The sequence below is a fragment of the Poecilia mexicana genome, unplaced genomic scaffold (assembly GCF_051168715.1).
Source record: "Poecilia mexicana isolate PSO_F unplaced genomic scaffold, ASM5116871v1 scaffold_22, whole genome shotgun sequence".
NCBI classification, from domain to species: domain Eukaryota; kingdom Metazoa; phylum Chordata; class Actinopteri; order Cyprinodontiformes; family Poeciliidae; genus Poecilia; species Poecilia mexicana.
In genome coordinates, this window is record NW_028263391.1 from 5,092,213 (window position 1) to 5,109,182 (window position 16,970).

The 16,970-nt window shown below is 38.8% G+C and overlaps 2 protein-coding genes across 6 annotated transcripts in view; both read left to right on the forward strand.

The window, feature by feature from the left end:
• galnt16 (UDP-N-acetyl-alpha-D-galactosamine:polypeptide N-acetylgalactosaminyltransferase 16) overlaps positions 1 to 2,882 on the forward strand; it is a 44,266-nt gene extending 41,384 nt beyond the window's left edge. Inside the window, exon 15 of the mRNA XM_014989101.2 lies at positions 2,096 to 2,882. Within this exon, the coding sequence (XP_014844587.1) occupies positions 2,096 to 2,239 (144 nt within the window). The 3' untranslated portion in view covers positions 2,240 to 2,882. The remainder of the gene's footprint in view (positions 1 to 2,095) is intronic.
• A 4,669-nt stretch (positions 2,883 to 7,551) lies between these two features.
• The window catches only part of numb (NUMB endocytic adaptor protein), a 53,715-nt gene continuing 44,296 nt past the window's right edge, over positions 7,552 to 16,970 (forward strand). For 4 of the 5 annotated variants that reach the window (XM_088002729.1, XM_088002731.1, XM_088002732.1 and 1 more), the window contains exon 1: positions 7,553 to 7,720. The gene's annotated coding sequence lies outside the window, so the exon portion shown is untranslated. Of the gene's footprint in view, positions 7,721 to 16,970 lie in introns of all 5 variants that reach the window. The other variant, XM_088002734.1, reaches the window with a different exon arrangement.

Sequence of the window (16,970 nt, forward strand, 5' to 3'; positions counted from 1 at the left end):
TGCATAAATGAAATTATTATAATTAAATCCAGTGCTGTGTAAAAGCCAGTAGATACCGTCCCCTCCCTCCCCGTCTCTCTGCGTTTTGCTTCCAAGAAGCCACATTCTCTTGTAATCTTTTAAAGTGGTTTTCGTCAATAGATCTCTGGGCTGTCTGAAGGTCAGTTCAAGTTTTTCCTTTCCAATTTTTTACTCCTCCTCCCCTGCGTCTGACCCATTTCTTAGGAATATGCTTTTGTCTGTTAACCCTGCTAACAACGACCGATAACGTAAACACGGTAACTCGATAAAGTATTCATAACCCTTGAACTTTTTCACATTTTGTCGTGTTAAACCACAAACTTGAGTGGGTTTTTTTTTTTTTTTTTTTTTTGGGTTTTTTTTTTTGAGGATTTTTGACACACTAACTCAAAGGAGAGTGCAGTCATAAAGTAGAAGCAAAATGGTTTTCAGTGTTTTTGGAAAGGTTTTCAAGCAGCAGAAATCTGAAAAGTGTGGGGGGCCGTATGCATGCAGCTGCTACAAGCCGGCACCGCAAATCTTCTTGGGTGTGTCTCATCCAGCTTTTAACATCTAGAGACTGACATTTTTGGCCATTCTTCTTCTGAAGTTAACACTGTTAATAGAAAAAAAAGGAGTATATTTCCACTAAAAAACAGTAACATAGCAGTTGTAACTAAATGAAGTCAAATTATTGAATAATAGACTTTTTTTTATATTAGTATTAGTATTGGTATTGGTATCGACAATACTAGCTGTGTCTTCACTTGGTATTGGGTCGATACCAAATTTCCCAGTATTGCTCACCTCTGTCACATAACATATTATCCCTACATGCAGCGTCTCCAAACCTGCACTGCATGCTCCATCATGTCACCAGAAGTCACAGCAGTGTCCCAGTTAAAGTTCATTTCCATCCCTGGTTCTGCTGTCCAAACATGCCCGCTCCTCCAAACGGGTCATCCCCTCCTCCCCCACCTACCCGCCCCTGCAGCACAACATATTTACTCTGACCGACACCCATCCACGGAGACACTTTCTCGGGGATTTTAAGATTAACCCCTCGCTCGGCTGCAGACGTCCTCCATGTGACTCCACAAATCTGTACTTAACACTCTCGTGCCTCCAGTTCAGCGCCTCTATCCACTTATCGATTGAGCTAAAAAAAGGAGGCAGACGCAGCGTCCTTTGCGGTCTGTGGGCACTGAGGAACAAACTGTCTCACTGTCTGCAGCTTCTGGCTCGTTTTTTCCCCGTCCAACCTGCTTCGTCGCTTTACGTGCAGAAGCTTTAAGGGGGAAAAACAGATTCATGAAAAGCTGAATCGTGTGGAGGAAAGTAATCACTCAGGAGTCATTTAATGCATTTGTTGGAGCTACTGTGAGTATTATCACAGTTCTGGTAGTGGTGAAATAATGGCTTTGGGTAAAGATGAGTAAAAACCTTAAAATAAATACATCTTTTATTGCATTATTTCACACCTTTAAAAAAATACAGCCCATGTTGAGAAACAACTGGTTATGGGGGGGAAAAAATCACCAGTGTGTTGGGAGTTATCCCAAAAGCTTTTTGATGGCCCCTAAAAACCGCTTGCTTTGGAACATTTAACCAGATATTGATCCTGGTATCCATAATTAAGCCTGCTGGTATGTTTTAGGCACACTGTAAATGGAACAGTGAGGAGCGGGGCAAAGTAAATAAACCCCACCACCTCCCAAAATGACAATTAGAATCCACAGATGTCATCTAAAACAAACTGTCCCCTTCCTGCTGCTGCTGCTGCTGCTGCTGCTGCTGCTGCTGGGCGGCTCATCTGGATGCTCTGTGACTTTTCCACTCCGCAAACTGTTAGTCAGTAATTCACGCGATTACTCTAATCCAAGTCTGAGTCAGGCTGCATTACTCACTAACATGAACCTCCTGTGCTCACACACACACACACACACACACACACACACACACACACACACACACACACACATACCATGGAACACAAACCGGAGAAGCTCGCCAGTGTGTCTGTGCAGACTGAAACAGCTTTTTTTTTTTTGTTTATTTGTTTGTATTTGTTTTGTTTTTTCACTCGTCTTTGCAGAAGTGGAAGCCAAAAGGCCCGGCTCTTCAGCACATGGTGAGCGGCCTCTGCCTGGACAGCCAGAGCACCAGCGGACCCCTGGTCATCGCGCAGTGTCGCCCCCAGGTGGCTGGACAGTCGTGGGAGCCGCAAGTTATCATCTGAGTGAGGAAGATTTGGAGTTGCTGAGGGACAGAAGAAAAAAAGAAGAAGAAAAAAACTTTACTTTTCTGATGTCAACCTCTGGCTGCTTGTTTTTAAGGCCTTTTTGAGGGGAAAAAAAAGAAAAAAACCACCAGAGGTCTTGTGTGTACAGTGCTCTCCGTCCTTTCCAGGATGCTGCAGATCTATGTATTCTTATCTTTCCACTGAAAACGTTGCACATTTCACTTCTTCGTTTAGGTTTCTACGATCTGCTTTCGTTGGAAGCGATTTGACGAGTGCAAACCGTTACTGTAGCAAGCGCGCCGAGCTGCACCTTCGATCGAAGTCGCTGCTTTCGTAAAGCGGGGCAGTTTTAGCTGTGTACATAGGCCCTAAAAAAATATAATAAAAAAATAAGGAAAAAATAAATGGGAGCTTTTTATTTTTATCGCTGATTAGCAAAGCACTGTCAGGACATTATTTATTGTTTTGCACGGTTGGACCCAAAGAATGTTTTATTTTTATTTTATTTTTTTTCCTTTTGGTTCCTGTCTCTATTAAATTTAAAAAAAAATTCTGTAAATATCTGAAACAGGTTATTGTTTTTTTGTGTAAAGTAATCTCTATGTGATTTTAAAAATAAAACGTGGCTAAAGAGACAAAAGCATTGGAGCCATTTGTAAAAATAAATTCCTTTGCTGCATAATTATACTGTTAATATTAAAAAAAAAATCACAATCGTGTGCTGTATTTTATGTTTTTCTTTTGCAAGTACCACATAAAACATATTCTCTTTCCTCCATGTATCTATTTAAGACCGGCATCCCCACAGCATGATACTGCCACCGCCATGTTTCACAGTGCAGCTGCCGTCTTCAGTTTTCTTCCACACATAAGCCGGAAATTTCTGTTTTTGTCTAATCTTTACAGTGTCCTGTTGTACAATTCAAAAAACAAAAATGTTGCACAAAAGTGCAATATTTTTATTATATTCTAAAATAAAAAAGACAATATTTGAGGTGCTCCTGACTAGTAGGAGGACCTGTGGATCAATGCAGCTCCTCCAGAGTCACCTTTGACCCCACTGCACCTGGTTATTTTTCTGATTACTGTAATTCTCTCCTTTCCTGGCAATTTGGGCAGCCATGTCTTGGTAGATTTCTACTGAGAGCAAGTCACACAAAATTAACTTCTGAAGGCAATTGATTAGATTTTATTCAGGGGTGCTATAGTAGAGTGTGCTTGATACAAATAAACCCTCAGAACTATTTTAATTGGTGAAAACTTTATAAAAAAAAATAAAACATGGAGAGGAACAAAGACGTTTTCAAGGTAACACGTAAACACAAAGACTTTGTGTTTACTTAGCTAGCCTAAATAAGGCTAATTTTGTTTCTGCTTTTATTGAGTTTGGGGGTTAATCTATTTTTTTTTTTAACTCAGCTGTTAAATATCAGAGCTTCTTATAACTAATGGGGTTATGTCTCCATTTTTTGATTCTACCAGGAGCAATGGCTGCCTCACTCTGTAATTTCAAAGCTCCTACCATCGATATTCAGAAGAACTGAGACACAAAGGGAGTTGAGGGTGGGGTTCAGAAACACATAATGGTTTATAGCGCTTTATGCACAATATTTCAGCTGCGGTGGCTTGCTAACTTGGCAGGGAAACTATTCTGTCACCGTCTAATTTCTGGTGCTATACGAAATTAAGTGAAGTGAGTCCCAGACTAGTTCGAACGAAGTCTTGGAGACAAGATGGCTGAAGTCTTGGAGACGTGCCCTGACGAAACAACCGCTGTTAATAAATTAATTAATTAATAAATAATTAAACAAATAAATACAAGTGAAATTGTGAAGATGAAACTGCTGGTGGTTCATTAAAATGATGAATGGCTGCGTTTATGAATTTGATTACACTCTTAACTGCCGCAGCGTGATGTGTTATCTGGATGAGTTATGGCGGCAAGAAAGGTCAGACTGAATTCATGGAAAACGTGTCTGTTTTTAGGGGAGCCAATAGCAAATGATTTATTTGTTTATTTATCTAGCATATTTCATTAAAGTAACGTGTGCTTCCATTACAACGAAAGAAAAAGCAAACAAGAGTGAGGCCGAGACTCAATGAAAATTTCCCCTCGAGGCAATTAATCACCTCTGACACATCTACATTTAAAAACCAAGTTCAAATCTTCTTTACATTTCATACATGAAAAAATGACAAATTAAAAATGATTTACTCTCTTCGATAATCAATGGAAATACCGTTATCGACTTTACAGAAATCAACATTAAAATTGTTGACCGAACTTCCAGTACTTTGACAATTTATGTCCTTCCCGCCGCCTTGTTTCTCACAATTATGAGATAGCTATCTGTAATTATGAGATGTTATCTTGAGTTATCTTTGGAAGAATTATGTCAAATTAAGCCTCTGGACATTAAAGAAGTGTATAAAAGCAAAATTGTCTTTGGTTGAGAAAAAAATCGACGGATGATGCAGCGGCGGCTTCTTTCGTTGAGAAACGGATCCGAATCTGAATAAATTATAAATATGTTATCATAGATTGACAGGTTATTCTGGGTTAAATTTGGTGTGGCTCATCTGTTACCACTGGATGGTGCTATCCCAGGTAGTGGCATCTGTCTAGTAAAAGTATTTTTAATATTATGTTCACTCATAAAAACAAATTTTAATGGGGGTTTTTTGGGGGTTTTCTTTTTTAGTGATTTCTTACTGAGGTTTGGATGAAAGCTGAATCGTTAGGCTTATTTTTACAGTAAGCTTACTCTTTGTTGTTGATCTTACCATTGTTGACCAGAAGAGGGCGGAATATACTAATAAGTAAAAGAAATGGCCCGGCGCCTCTCTCTCACACGCACAAACCACTTTGAAAGCTTGGTGGATGGGTTTTTAGCCGTTTACTTTTTTATACAGACCAAAATGTATATATTTCACTGAGATGAAAACAATAATAAGGCAATAAAAATAAGAGATAGTGTAGGTATTTCACAACGAGAAGTAGCATTTGCCATTGAGGTATTTCAACAAACATTTGCATGACAGTCAAACAGGCTTGACAACTTTGTTGCCTTGGTTTGTGTGTGTGTGTGTGTGTGTGTGTGTGTGTGTCCTTTGTTCACTTTGTAACCTTTGCGGCCGCCAAATATGCTACACTGCAGCTTTGTAGACTTCAAAACTATGTGAGGAATGCTGATAAACTTGTGGCCTTTTCGAGGGGCCAATGTGTCACCATCATCATCATCAGGGTGGAGGGGTTGCACGCACACAAGGGTAGAAGATGAGGACAACGCATGTGGGAAAAAGGGAGAGTTTCAAGCTGCTTGAGAAATTAGGAATAAGACAAAAATATGAAGTAAAACTTTAAAAAGTAATAATTTGAGTCATCTGTCTGGAATTTGGAAGACTTGAGAGAACAGTTCCTGAAGTTTTGCAAATAAACTCACAATTTACATCAGGTAGATAAATTTCATGTCGCATTTTCTTCTGCATTGATTAGCTTGCTTTGCAGCATAGAAATACACCAACGTTATATGTCATCAATGAGTAATGATTGGTCTATTTAAAGCCTTAAACTAATGCTATTTGTGAAACATGAATCAAGATCTAAGAAAAAAAAGGAAGCTTTCCATAAACATTTGCAGTACATCTGGAAAGTATAATCACAGTGATTAGTAATCACAGTGCATCACTTTTTCCATATTTGGTTATGTTGTAGTCCTACTCAAAAATGGACTACATTATTTTTTTTCCTATCATAAATTCATAATATTTTAGACTTATGTAAAAAAAAAAAGTCTAAAAATTTTTTTCTCTAAAAATATAAACATAAACAAAAATGTATTCACAGTCTTTGCTGCCTGTTTTGGGGTATTTTCTATCATTCTCATATTCAGATTCTTTAAGATTCAGTCACGCTTATGAGGGACATACGTTCAAGTTCTGGCTGGCTGTTTCAATGTTCTGCTTAAGTTTCATGACAGTAGATGACTGTGTTTCTCCAGGTGTTCCTTTTTTTCAGAATTCAAAATGTCCGTAATGCCTATCTTGGCACTATGCCATAAAGGTCTGATTGGTGGTGTAGGTTAACAAGCGTTGACCTTCCAGGTGCATCTTACATCTCTTCATGGACACAATGGTGGTACCATGGTAACAGTTTTTTTGTCATCTCTCCGACAGAGGAATATTGATTACTCTTTGATTACTCCGGTTAGTTGGATGTTCAGTTCTGGTGATTATTCTGGTGCTCTTTGTCAGCTTTGTGCTTTGACACAGCTTCTTGGAAAGTCTTGGAAATCTATAGACAGCTTCGCTTAACTTTGTTGTTTGGTTTCTGCTCTCATAACCGTACGTTTTGATCTTCATCTTGCTGAGAGACGCATTTTCAGTTGACCGGAAGAGTCTGCGTGATTTTTAAAGGGGGAAGAAAATAAATGCCGTGGACTGTAACAAGGTTCTTAGAGTGTTTGAGAGAGAAACAAAGCAATACTGTCACAGATCTTTTATCACACTCAAAATAGAGAATGAAATGGGGTTTGATCAGCATTTTCTTCCTAGCCACATGGAGTGCTTTTTGCTGTAAAGTTACATTTTTGCCTCATCTAGCCAAACAACATGGTTCCAGTTAAATTCCCAGAAAATGTCATATTTTCGTTTGAACTCTCACTTACGGTCATGAAATGTGGAAACGCCTTATTAGAATGACAATGGGATTGGCAGGTTTAAGGTTGTGAATTCCCAAACATATAAGTAGTTTTAGCTGTTGCTATGACGACCTTAAATAGCTGCACTTACTTTTTGCTATGTTTATGCACTTTACCTATAGGTAAAGTTTCAACAGTCCGTCTTTAAGGGGCAAAAATTATTTTTCTAACATGCCATGTTCGTACATTTCTATTTCCAAAGTTGACACTTTACATTGCTGTATTATCCTTTGATTGAGACCTGCTTGTCTCAAAAGCTAAATATCAGAAATGCCTTGGTTTTAAGAAAGATCATTTTAAAACTAAAGACTGAATATGTGATTGTATTTTTCGCTATACTCAACATTTTGTATTTCATAGCCCGGTCCACACCCCAACTGAACCAAATCAGTCTCACAAACGGATGACACCGTCAGGAGAATGCATTAGTCACCTGAAGTGCCGGTGCTTCTTTCTATAAACAGTAGTTTTCCAGTGTCTCTCCATCCTCATTGCACCACCGAGAGCGTGAACCTGCCTACAGTACTATCAACTATCGATCACCTCAGAGCTGCGCGAGCGGTCCAATGAGGTCACGCAGAGGCGGTCCGTTGCTAAGGAGGAGGTTTGGTTGAGTCTCTGCGTAGCAGCCATTCAGCGGCGGTGGCTGAAGCGATTGGACTGCGAGGGCTTCTCCGAGACTTTTTGTGGAATTTGAATTATTTTGGCTCAGCACGGCTCGCAGTTCATAGGTGACGGCGTCAGGGGGACAGCTTGTGGGTCGCAGAGGTGGCATCAGGTAAGTTAAAGCAAAATACGTAGAGTCCTGCTGGGACTAGCATGCCCGGTGAAGCTTGTGTTAGCTCCCCGAGCTAAGCACCACTAGCCTCTCTGAATGCGGCACACGCAGCTACGTTAGCTCCCAATTTCAAGGCATTTACTTCCCTTGCTCACTCGAGTGTTAGACAGAATGGAAAAAAAGAAGCTGTAAATATTTCCACCTCTCTTCAAACGTGTTGAAAATACCCAATTTCGCCTGAAAGTGACCGGTGAAGGTGGCAGGTTTTTCGGTTACTTCCATCCTCATTCTGGTAATAAGCCAACGACTCTCAAGTTACCTGAATAACTTTGAGAGGAGGAGGGCGTCTGCCAGCGTAACTAATGGATGCATCTCCGACTAAAATATGCAGTCACCCGGCACATGAGCTGTCACGACTTGTTTTCACACACTGTCACACGGTTCGCTTGTGTAATGCCGTCGTCCCAAATGTTGACCGCCGTAGAAAAACACGGGATTTATGGGCTGCGAAGTTTGTAGAGACGAGGTGTTACAGTCTGGCTCCTTCGTATCGAAACATACGTTTGAAAACGACACTAGATAACCCGGCGGGCAGACAGCCTGCTTTAAGTCGTGACTCATAGTCTTAACACGCGGAATAAATATTTTTTTGTGTGAAGTGTGATAATGCGTCTGAGTATATAGTGTATGATATCTTGCTTTTGTGGGACGTCTTGCTCGTATTGTGGTTTTTTCAGAGCAAGAGGGTGAGATTTTCACTCTGCTATCGGTGATCAGATGAGCATCGGTGGTCAGGTTACTTTCTGTCGGCTCACTTGATCAAGGTAAACACAGGAAGACACCCATACTGCTTTAAACGTCTTGTTTACTAAATGAATCCTGCTGGGGTTCTCTTAGTTTATAGTCTTTAAATGTCATGCTAGACAGTTTTTGTGGCAGTGAAAGTATTTTTATTTATTTTTTTGCTTGTAGGTCATAGAAACGCACCGATCAGATATTCTCTGGCCGATATCTGATACGATTGTGAGGGTTTAAACCGCATGTAAGGATTTCAGTTATTTTTTAAACTCTCTGGATGCAATAAAAGTTCAACTGTTTTAATAGTAGAATTTCTATAGGAAATTAAAATATAGATTTTTCAAAATTAAAAAAACAACAACAACTGAATAAAACTGTCACATATCTTTACATATTGCAGGTAATGAATGAAGTGAATATAGGTAGGCCTGTCACCGTAACAAATTTTGCAGGACGATAAATTGACCAGGAAATTATTACGATAAATGATAATATTGTTGTGTTTGAGGCTGTTTTCAAGTAATATAAAGATAACGGCATAACAGTACAACAACGCATTCTGAAAGATCAATACACTTTAAATTCTAGTGAACATTTCACACTGGAACTGGAAGACATTTACACAGAAACAGTAAATCAAATGAATTATGAAGTCTCTGTAAATAAAATTGTCTTTCAAAAAAAGTTGCTAGTTGAGACTGAAGCACCAGACTGAAGAGTTTTATCATCCAGTTTTTGGCAGGAAGGGAGAGAAAGAAAAGAGAAAAATGACAAATCAAGCAAATGGAAATGATTGAGTTTGTTTCAATCTGTCATGCAATTAGAAAAAAAAAATAGTATCAAATCATGTCTGACCTCTGATGGTTTAAACGGTGCATCATAAGGCTGGGCGATAAATCAGTTTCATGGATTAATTTTACTTTCTGTTTTTGAATATTTAAATTTTAGGAAAGGGAAAGTCAGATTTCTTTTTTCACTTATGTACTTTTTGGGTTTTAACTCTCCAAAAAACCACCATATTCCTTGAAAAGCATGTTTTCTGGCTTCTGTTTATTTTTTTACTTTGAATTTAGGTCAGCTCACAGAAGGAAATATTGAGATAACCAGCTTTTTTCCACAATGTCATTTGTAAAAAAAAAATTTAAATGGGGGTTGGGCGGTGGAAAGTGAGAAGATTTTTGAAATCGAATTCAGTTTAAAAATAATTGGAGATTTTATTTTTCCTGCATCCCCCAGCAGTAAACTAGTTTATTCCTGCTGAGGCTAGGAGCTAAAGAGTGCTGGTAGTTTTCAAACATCTTGAAAGTAGCTCACGGCTTAGCTCATCCCAAAGAATGAGGGAGTCGAGCTTGGCTGCCTGCCACTAAACCCACTGTCTAAGTATGTCAGCTGTTAGAGGGAGGAGGAGAAGTCTCTCTGTCCGCGGCTTTGTTTCACTCTCTGGGAGAAACTTATTATTTTTTTATTTTATTTTATTTTGTTTTGGGCTCCGTCCTCAAAGGAGAAGCTCCGTCTTGGCAGCGAGTTACGCATGTGAACTATGAGAAGTGACGTAATACAGGTAGATAAACCGGCTGTGTCGTGATGACACAGCCGGAAGGCTTCGCTGGCTCTGTGTTCCCAGTAGCTGGCCAGATTGTCGAGCCTCTGGCTGCATGTGTCGAAATCACTGTCGGCGTCAGCTTAGCTTCAGCATTTGGCTCCGTGTTAGCTAAATGATCATAAGCAGGACACCAGAATAGTGCTTTTTCTTCAGTTCTCTCTACCTCTTTTATGCTCATCATAACCTGATTAGAGAATGTTATTTTCCTGGTGAATTTTTGCTTCAGACAAAAATGTAAATAGTAGGAAGCTTTTTAATTGACTACATCTTTTAGGGAAAAAAAAAGTATCTGTATTCCTTTAAATTGTAATTGTCTTGTGTTACAACCAGACATGTCCCAATTAACTAATTGCATAATAAGTTAATACAAGCTCAATAATTTCCATTTGTATGAGTTATTGTTTCTTTCTCTCTACCAAAAACTGGTAGAAACTGGAGGTTTGGTCTCAAGTAGACCCTTTTATTTTGATGGACGATTTAGTTTAAAGAGACTTCCTAATTCATTTTTTTTTAAATTATTTTGGATATTTAAAATGTCTTCCAGTGTTAAGTATTCATTAGAATTTAAAAACATGTTCTTGGCTTATTTTGCCATTACCATAAGATTGCTTAAAAATGGTCTCAAAACAGTATTATCGTTTCTAGCCAGACCTTCTGGGACAATTTATCATCTAGTAAAATGTGTTATTGCGACAGGCAAGTTACAACTACAGACCTTATTGTATCATAGTATGATTTCTATATATGAAAAACAAACTTAACCCATATTTTCCTGAAGGACTGGTTCGTGTGATGAACTCTGTAGGACAGAGGTTCCCAAACTGTGGGGCGTGCCCCCTTGGTGGGGGGGGCCATTGCAAGGGGGGCGCGGGAAGCCTGGGAAGGATGAAAAAAAAAAACATGAACGCTGTATGCGCTGGGTTTTTACCTTTGAATTTCCAACTCTGTTATTCCTCTGTCAATTTGATACAGTAGGGGCTTCTGCATTTCCCATATTTGTGTCCTCTGACACTTTTATCAGCAGTTAAAACTGTTTAATCAGTTGTTAACATGTCGTAACCTGTTTTTCCGAGCCGCCTTTAAACGCAACATGAGCGCTACGACGCTCGCGCTGGGTTTACACCTGTGCGGCAGTGAAGGAGACCTGCTGCTGCTGTGCAGAGTTACGCAGGTGTGTTAGAATCATGGCAGCAAACCAGCAAAACGCAAAGAACTTTTCACAGTTTTTCCCCCAAACTAACCAACTGAGTTGAGTAAAACTGTTGGATACAGGTAATGTTAGCTAAAAGATGACTAGCTAATATCAATACAGCACCTTAAGCTTGTTAACAACTAGCTTGTAGGCTACAAGTGTTGTTGTTTCACCCCCGCCCCGTTCGTCTGGAGCCGGGGCTGAGTATAACAGGGAGTTTCTAAGAATCCGCCCCCCACCCTCTTCGTTGACACATCGTTCAACCAGACAGCTATTTGTAAGCCATAGGGGGGCCCAGAAATAGTTTGGAAACTACTTGGGGGGGCCCAGGAGAAAAAGTTTGGGAACCACTGCTGTAGAATATTGCCATCTTTACTTTTTATGAATAGTCAGACATGACTTCTTTTTGTGAGTTTGACAGAAATAGTTCTGATTCCCATCATCACGATGTCAGCCAGAGTGTAATGATTTAGATTTCAGACAACAGTGGAAGTTGCATGTATTTTGCATGCACAGGACCTGGAACATTCCAGTCTACCAATTATTGGTTCTTCTAATCTCAGTAGTCCTTTGCAGCTTCAATATATTGTATAGCTGAAATTTAAACTAAACTCAGAATAGACACATGTGGACTCAGTTGACAAAAAGTTGAAGTGGCTGCATACAAAAACTGTATTTTGTTCCATTTCATAATTATGCATTATTTATATGCATATATAGTACACATATTTGAAGGGTGTGGATATTTTTGCAGGGCACTTTTGCATGTTATGTTAACATGAGTAGTAATTTATCAAATGATACTACTGCTGAAAAGTTTAAAATTATGTTAATACTTTTATCCACTCCTTGTGTATTATGTAAAGCCACTTTTTCAAGCTTTATCATGTTGTAATGTTATTCACTCATCAAAAACAAATCCAGGGTGTTGCTTTGATTTACTCCCTCACTCAACTCCTTCAGACTAGCCTGTAGCAATTAGCAAACACCTGGTGGAACTGTGCTGAGCTCATTATAGAAGCTTCTTCTCAGTGAAATACTGGAAAAACATTGTTAAAGGGTTTATAGAGGAGCCATATTTTAATGACTTCCTGAAGGTGGAGTTACTGAAAGAGCACGAGGTTCTTAAAGAGACAAAGGTCCAATTTCAAGATGTTAAATTACAAAGTCAAGTTTCTTTCATGCTTAATATACATAGCGTTCTAACAACAACTAAAAGTATCGTAGCTATTCGATAGTGCCATTTTATAGCACAATGTGTCTGGAAAATATATAATAATGCCCCTTTAAATATGTAAATATACTTCACTGCTCTTCTTTTGCTGCTTTTATTTATTTTTATTTGTGCATAGCTTTATTTAAAATTGTGCCACGTTCAATGAACTCAAACTTTTTAGTCCTAAACTTTAAATTTTATTTTAAGTAGGTTTAAAACAAAGCATAACTTTCAATTATTTAAGCAAATAAAAGATTGCAAGAACAACTTATAAAATCTATGGCACTTAGAAAAACTTAAAAAAAAAAAAAAAAAAAAAATCCTACTTCCTCCAAAAGCCCAACTAGCGCTTTAAAATCTCTGCATCCCCTACAAAGCCTCCATCCTGTCCACACATGCGCGGCGTGCGCTGCTCCTCGGTCTCAGCGGGCCTGGGACCACGTCCAGCAGAGACACTTTCTGGCAAGTTTGTACCAGAGGGCAGCTTTCAGAGCCATGATCTCAAATGTTCAGCTGACCCCATTTCAAAAGACGTGTCTGAAAATAGGTTCTGGAGCAGCTTTACTGTGTTTTGGTGATGAGTACCGTTGTGTCCCATCACAGATCAAAGTCATTACTCCTTTTTGTTTATTTACCTCCCCGCCCCCCCACAAAATCAATCTCCATAAAGTAGATCTATTTTTCAGGCGAACTGCAAATAAATCTAAATAAGCGTGAGTTATGATTGCCTTGGATGATTTTCAGCATTAGGACTGGTAAAGGGAGATGTCGTAAAACAGAAGCTAAATGATGGGTTTTCTCTTTACAACGTTATTATTACTGTCAACCATAGAGATTATGAGAAGGTAGTTCAGTACACCAATGGTTATGTCATATATCATGTGTGGTAATACTTTGAACTGCATCAATGGCCAAAGGTAGCTAACTGTACCTTTTTTTCTCCTCCTCTCCTGTTAAATAACTTTCAGATCTTTATCTTAATTGCACAATCACATACAAGTATTAAATCTATGCAATAATTTTCATGTTAATCAGACATGGTACAACTTCAGCTGCCTGATTGTTTTACTCCTATGATTGCAGTTTCTTTGAGTGTGCCGTTTGGGAGAATAATTTTAGCTTTTAATTGGCACCAAAGGGGCTGTATCTTCTCCTCTTGTCCTGCCTGTATCATCTCTGTATTAGCTAGAGCGAGCTGGAGGTGGGGGGGGGCGGTTATCACTTTATGCGAGGAGTTGCCTTTCAGGTTTGTGCCAGTGCGACTCCTCCCTGGTTACACTGTAAGGCTCAGGGACTCCTTTTGTCTTTGAAGGCCCCTATATAATGTGATACCCGAGCCTCCCGGACTGGAACAGCTCATGCTTTATTCAGCTTTCTGATCTCTGCCTTAATTATGGCCGACCCAGGATGAAATGACCAGTGGTTGGTTCTCCTAGGGTGGGAACTTTGTGCCCAGCTTCCAGTTGGAGTTGGGACCGTAGATGTTTCTTTTAAAGTTGCGTCTCAGGTGGCCGCTCACTGCACTCGGACATCTGTGTGAATGTGAAACAACTCTTCTGTGACAAAAATATAACTAAAAATGAAGACTTTTGCTGTGCCAAACGTTTCCACACATTCAAATTGATATATATATTCTGCAGATTTTGTTTAAACTTAGAAAAAAATACACACAGCTGGGATTTATTCACTGATGTCCTAAAGAAGCGTGTGACAAATATGAATGTTTTTCAAGAGCAGTATTTGTGGGACTATAATTGCTGTGACTCACAGGCATACAGTTTCCTGAACTTACTTTTATTATCACAAAATAATGTGATAAAACTTTCAGCTTACAGCTTCATGGCGACAGGGACCTCAAGTCCATATCGCCCAGTAGTATAATTTTTGTTCCACTTAATTTTTTTATGTAGGTCTGCATCATAAAATACACTCGTTTGGGGAATTAATTTACAGATTATTTTTTATTTATTTATTTTTTTCCAGGAACCTTATACTGAAAAGTATTCATTTTGTAGCAGAAATAATCTGTTTCTTCTGGTAATCTGTTGGTTTGACCTAAATACTATATAGAATATATGAGGTGTTGTCAAGAGATGAGACACCAGAAGCAACAATGCAGAACAGCTGAAGGCTGCTGTTGCCTTTGCACCTCAGCTGATTGCCTCCGTGCTACGCCACACTAATGCAGTAATTCAGGCAGAAGGAACCCTGACCTAGACCTATCTCAATAAATTAATAAATATACTAATTGCATAATAAGTTAAAACAAACTCAATAATTGCATAATTCATTGTTTGTTTGTTTTTCTCTCTTTTTTCTACCAAAACCTGGACAATAAAAGTCTTGAGTCTGGTGCTTTGGTCTCAGGTAGCCCCCATTTTGTGAACATAGACTTCAAAATTCATTTTATTTATCGTTTCTGTTTCTATTTATTTTGGATATTTAAAATATCTTAAATTCCGGTGTTAGATACTCATTAGAAATTAAAGTTTTATTGACTGTTCTTTCATTACAAGAGCGTGTTCTTACATTATTATACCATTATGATTATATTACTTGAAAATGGTCTCAAAATAACAATATTATTGTTTATCGCAATAACTTCTGGGACAATTTTATTGTCTAGTAAAATGTGTTACCGTGATAGGCCTACCCTGACCAATAACGGAGAACATAGCCGGTAGAGTACACGAACATACTTTTCAGTATGCTTACATTAATGTATTTTAAATTATATTTTGTAGATCTCTCATAACATCTGATTTGTGATTTGAGTTACAGAAAACACACCTTTGTAGATATTGAGAAGATGCACCTGTGCTTGTACATAATGGACAAGAAGGTGTCATTTACGGCCAATTTAAATAAGGAAACTTCTGCATTCTGCTGTTTAAATTTTTTTTCACTTAGTGTTGGCAGTAGTGAGGTGGGTGTAATTGCTTGCTGTGAAACCAATTGTCACGCACAGACATGTTTTGACAGAAACTCTGTCCAGAGCACGAGTGGCAGCAGTACCGTTCCCCAACACAGTGTGTGCGTCTGCCCTCCTGCTACTTCCTGTTCAGCTACGTGTGATGTGTAGTATCTTGAGGCCACCTGCTGTCGTCATGCTAGACAAATGTCATGGTTACCTTGGCACCAGTTTCCACCACAGAGGAGTCTAGACGGTTTAGAGATGAACAACAACCAAAAAAAAAAAAACGTAAGGAACGCATCAGCATGTTCAGTTCAGTGTCCAAAATTGAAGTAAAAAGACATGATGGTGACTTAAAGGTAATTACAGTAATGACAAAGTCATGATGTTTTATTGATTTGTGGTGCAGTTACAAACACACTTTTTGTTTTTAATGTGTAATAAATCCACAATTTTATAAACGTAATCTTTGATCTCAATATGTTTTTTGAGGTGGAGTCCCAATGCGTTTTATGTGGATTTCATTTGATAGACCTCTGTTGAGTTGTGCATAATTCAGAAGTGTGAGGGGAAAAATTTTGTTGCAAACATGAGGAAGAAGATAATCTTGTATGTGACAAACACATCACATGCAAACGCATGCAAAAAACTGTGTGAGGCCGAACAGATCATGCTCACAGTGGGACATGGTGGCATCATGTTTGGGAACAGGGAGGCTGGTCAATGTTAGTGGGAAGATTCATGGAGCTGAATAAGGGAGAAAATGTGCAGAGACTCATGCTGGAAATTTAAGTGAGAATCTGTTGCAGCAAGAAAACAGTTCAAATGCACCTCATCCACTCCTGCTGTGGTTGTGCTTTTCTGTGTTGGATTATTACACCAGCCCTGCTGATTCTGCTTTAATCAAATTTTGACTAGAAAGTCTGGTTCTAATGCCAAAAACCGCTCAATTTCTCAATTGTGGTGTTCCCATTAAATAAGAAATCCAATTAAAGTCACACTTGAATAATTTTGTTCATGTGGTAAGCCATTGAAAAACATGCCGCGCCGACATCCTTCTACCACTTCCTGTTGTCCTCTTTGTCTTTTCCACCAGTAGTACCATCCAGGTTGTTGATCACGACTCGTGTGATGCGAAAAAAAGTATTTCCATTGTAGTTTTGCAAAATACACAAATTTTAATACAGCCAAAAAAAGCACTTTTCATCAAAATGTTTTTTTTTTTTTTTAAATTGGCTTGTTTCTATTAAGTGAATTTATTTTCGTAATTTCAGTTATGAACAATTTTATTATTAATGGAGAACCTTGGTAAAGCTTTTTATGTGGACCCAAAAAAAAAAAAACCCAACGTGTATGTGAATGCCTAGTGGACCGGAGACCGCTCCAAAAGCTGGAATTGGGTTATGGCGCAGGGCATTCTGGGTAAATGCAATTAAAACAAATGCATCAGTTCAGCACTAGTGGGAGGAATGGCTCGTGGTCATTTACCAACAACAAAAGAGAAATCCTACAACCACTAAAACCTGA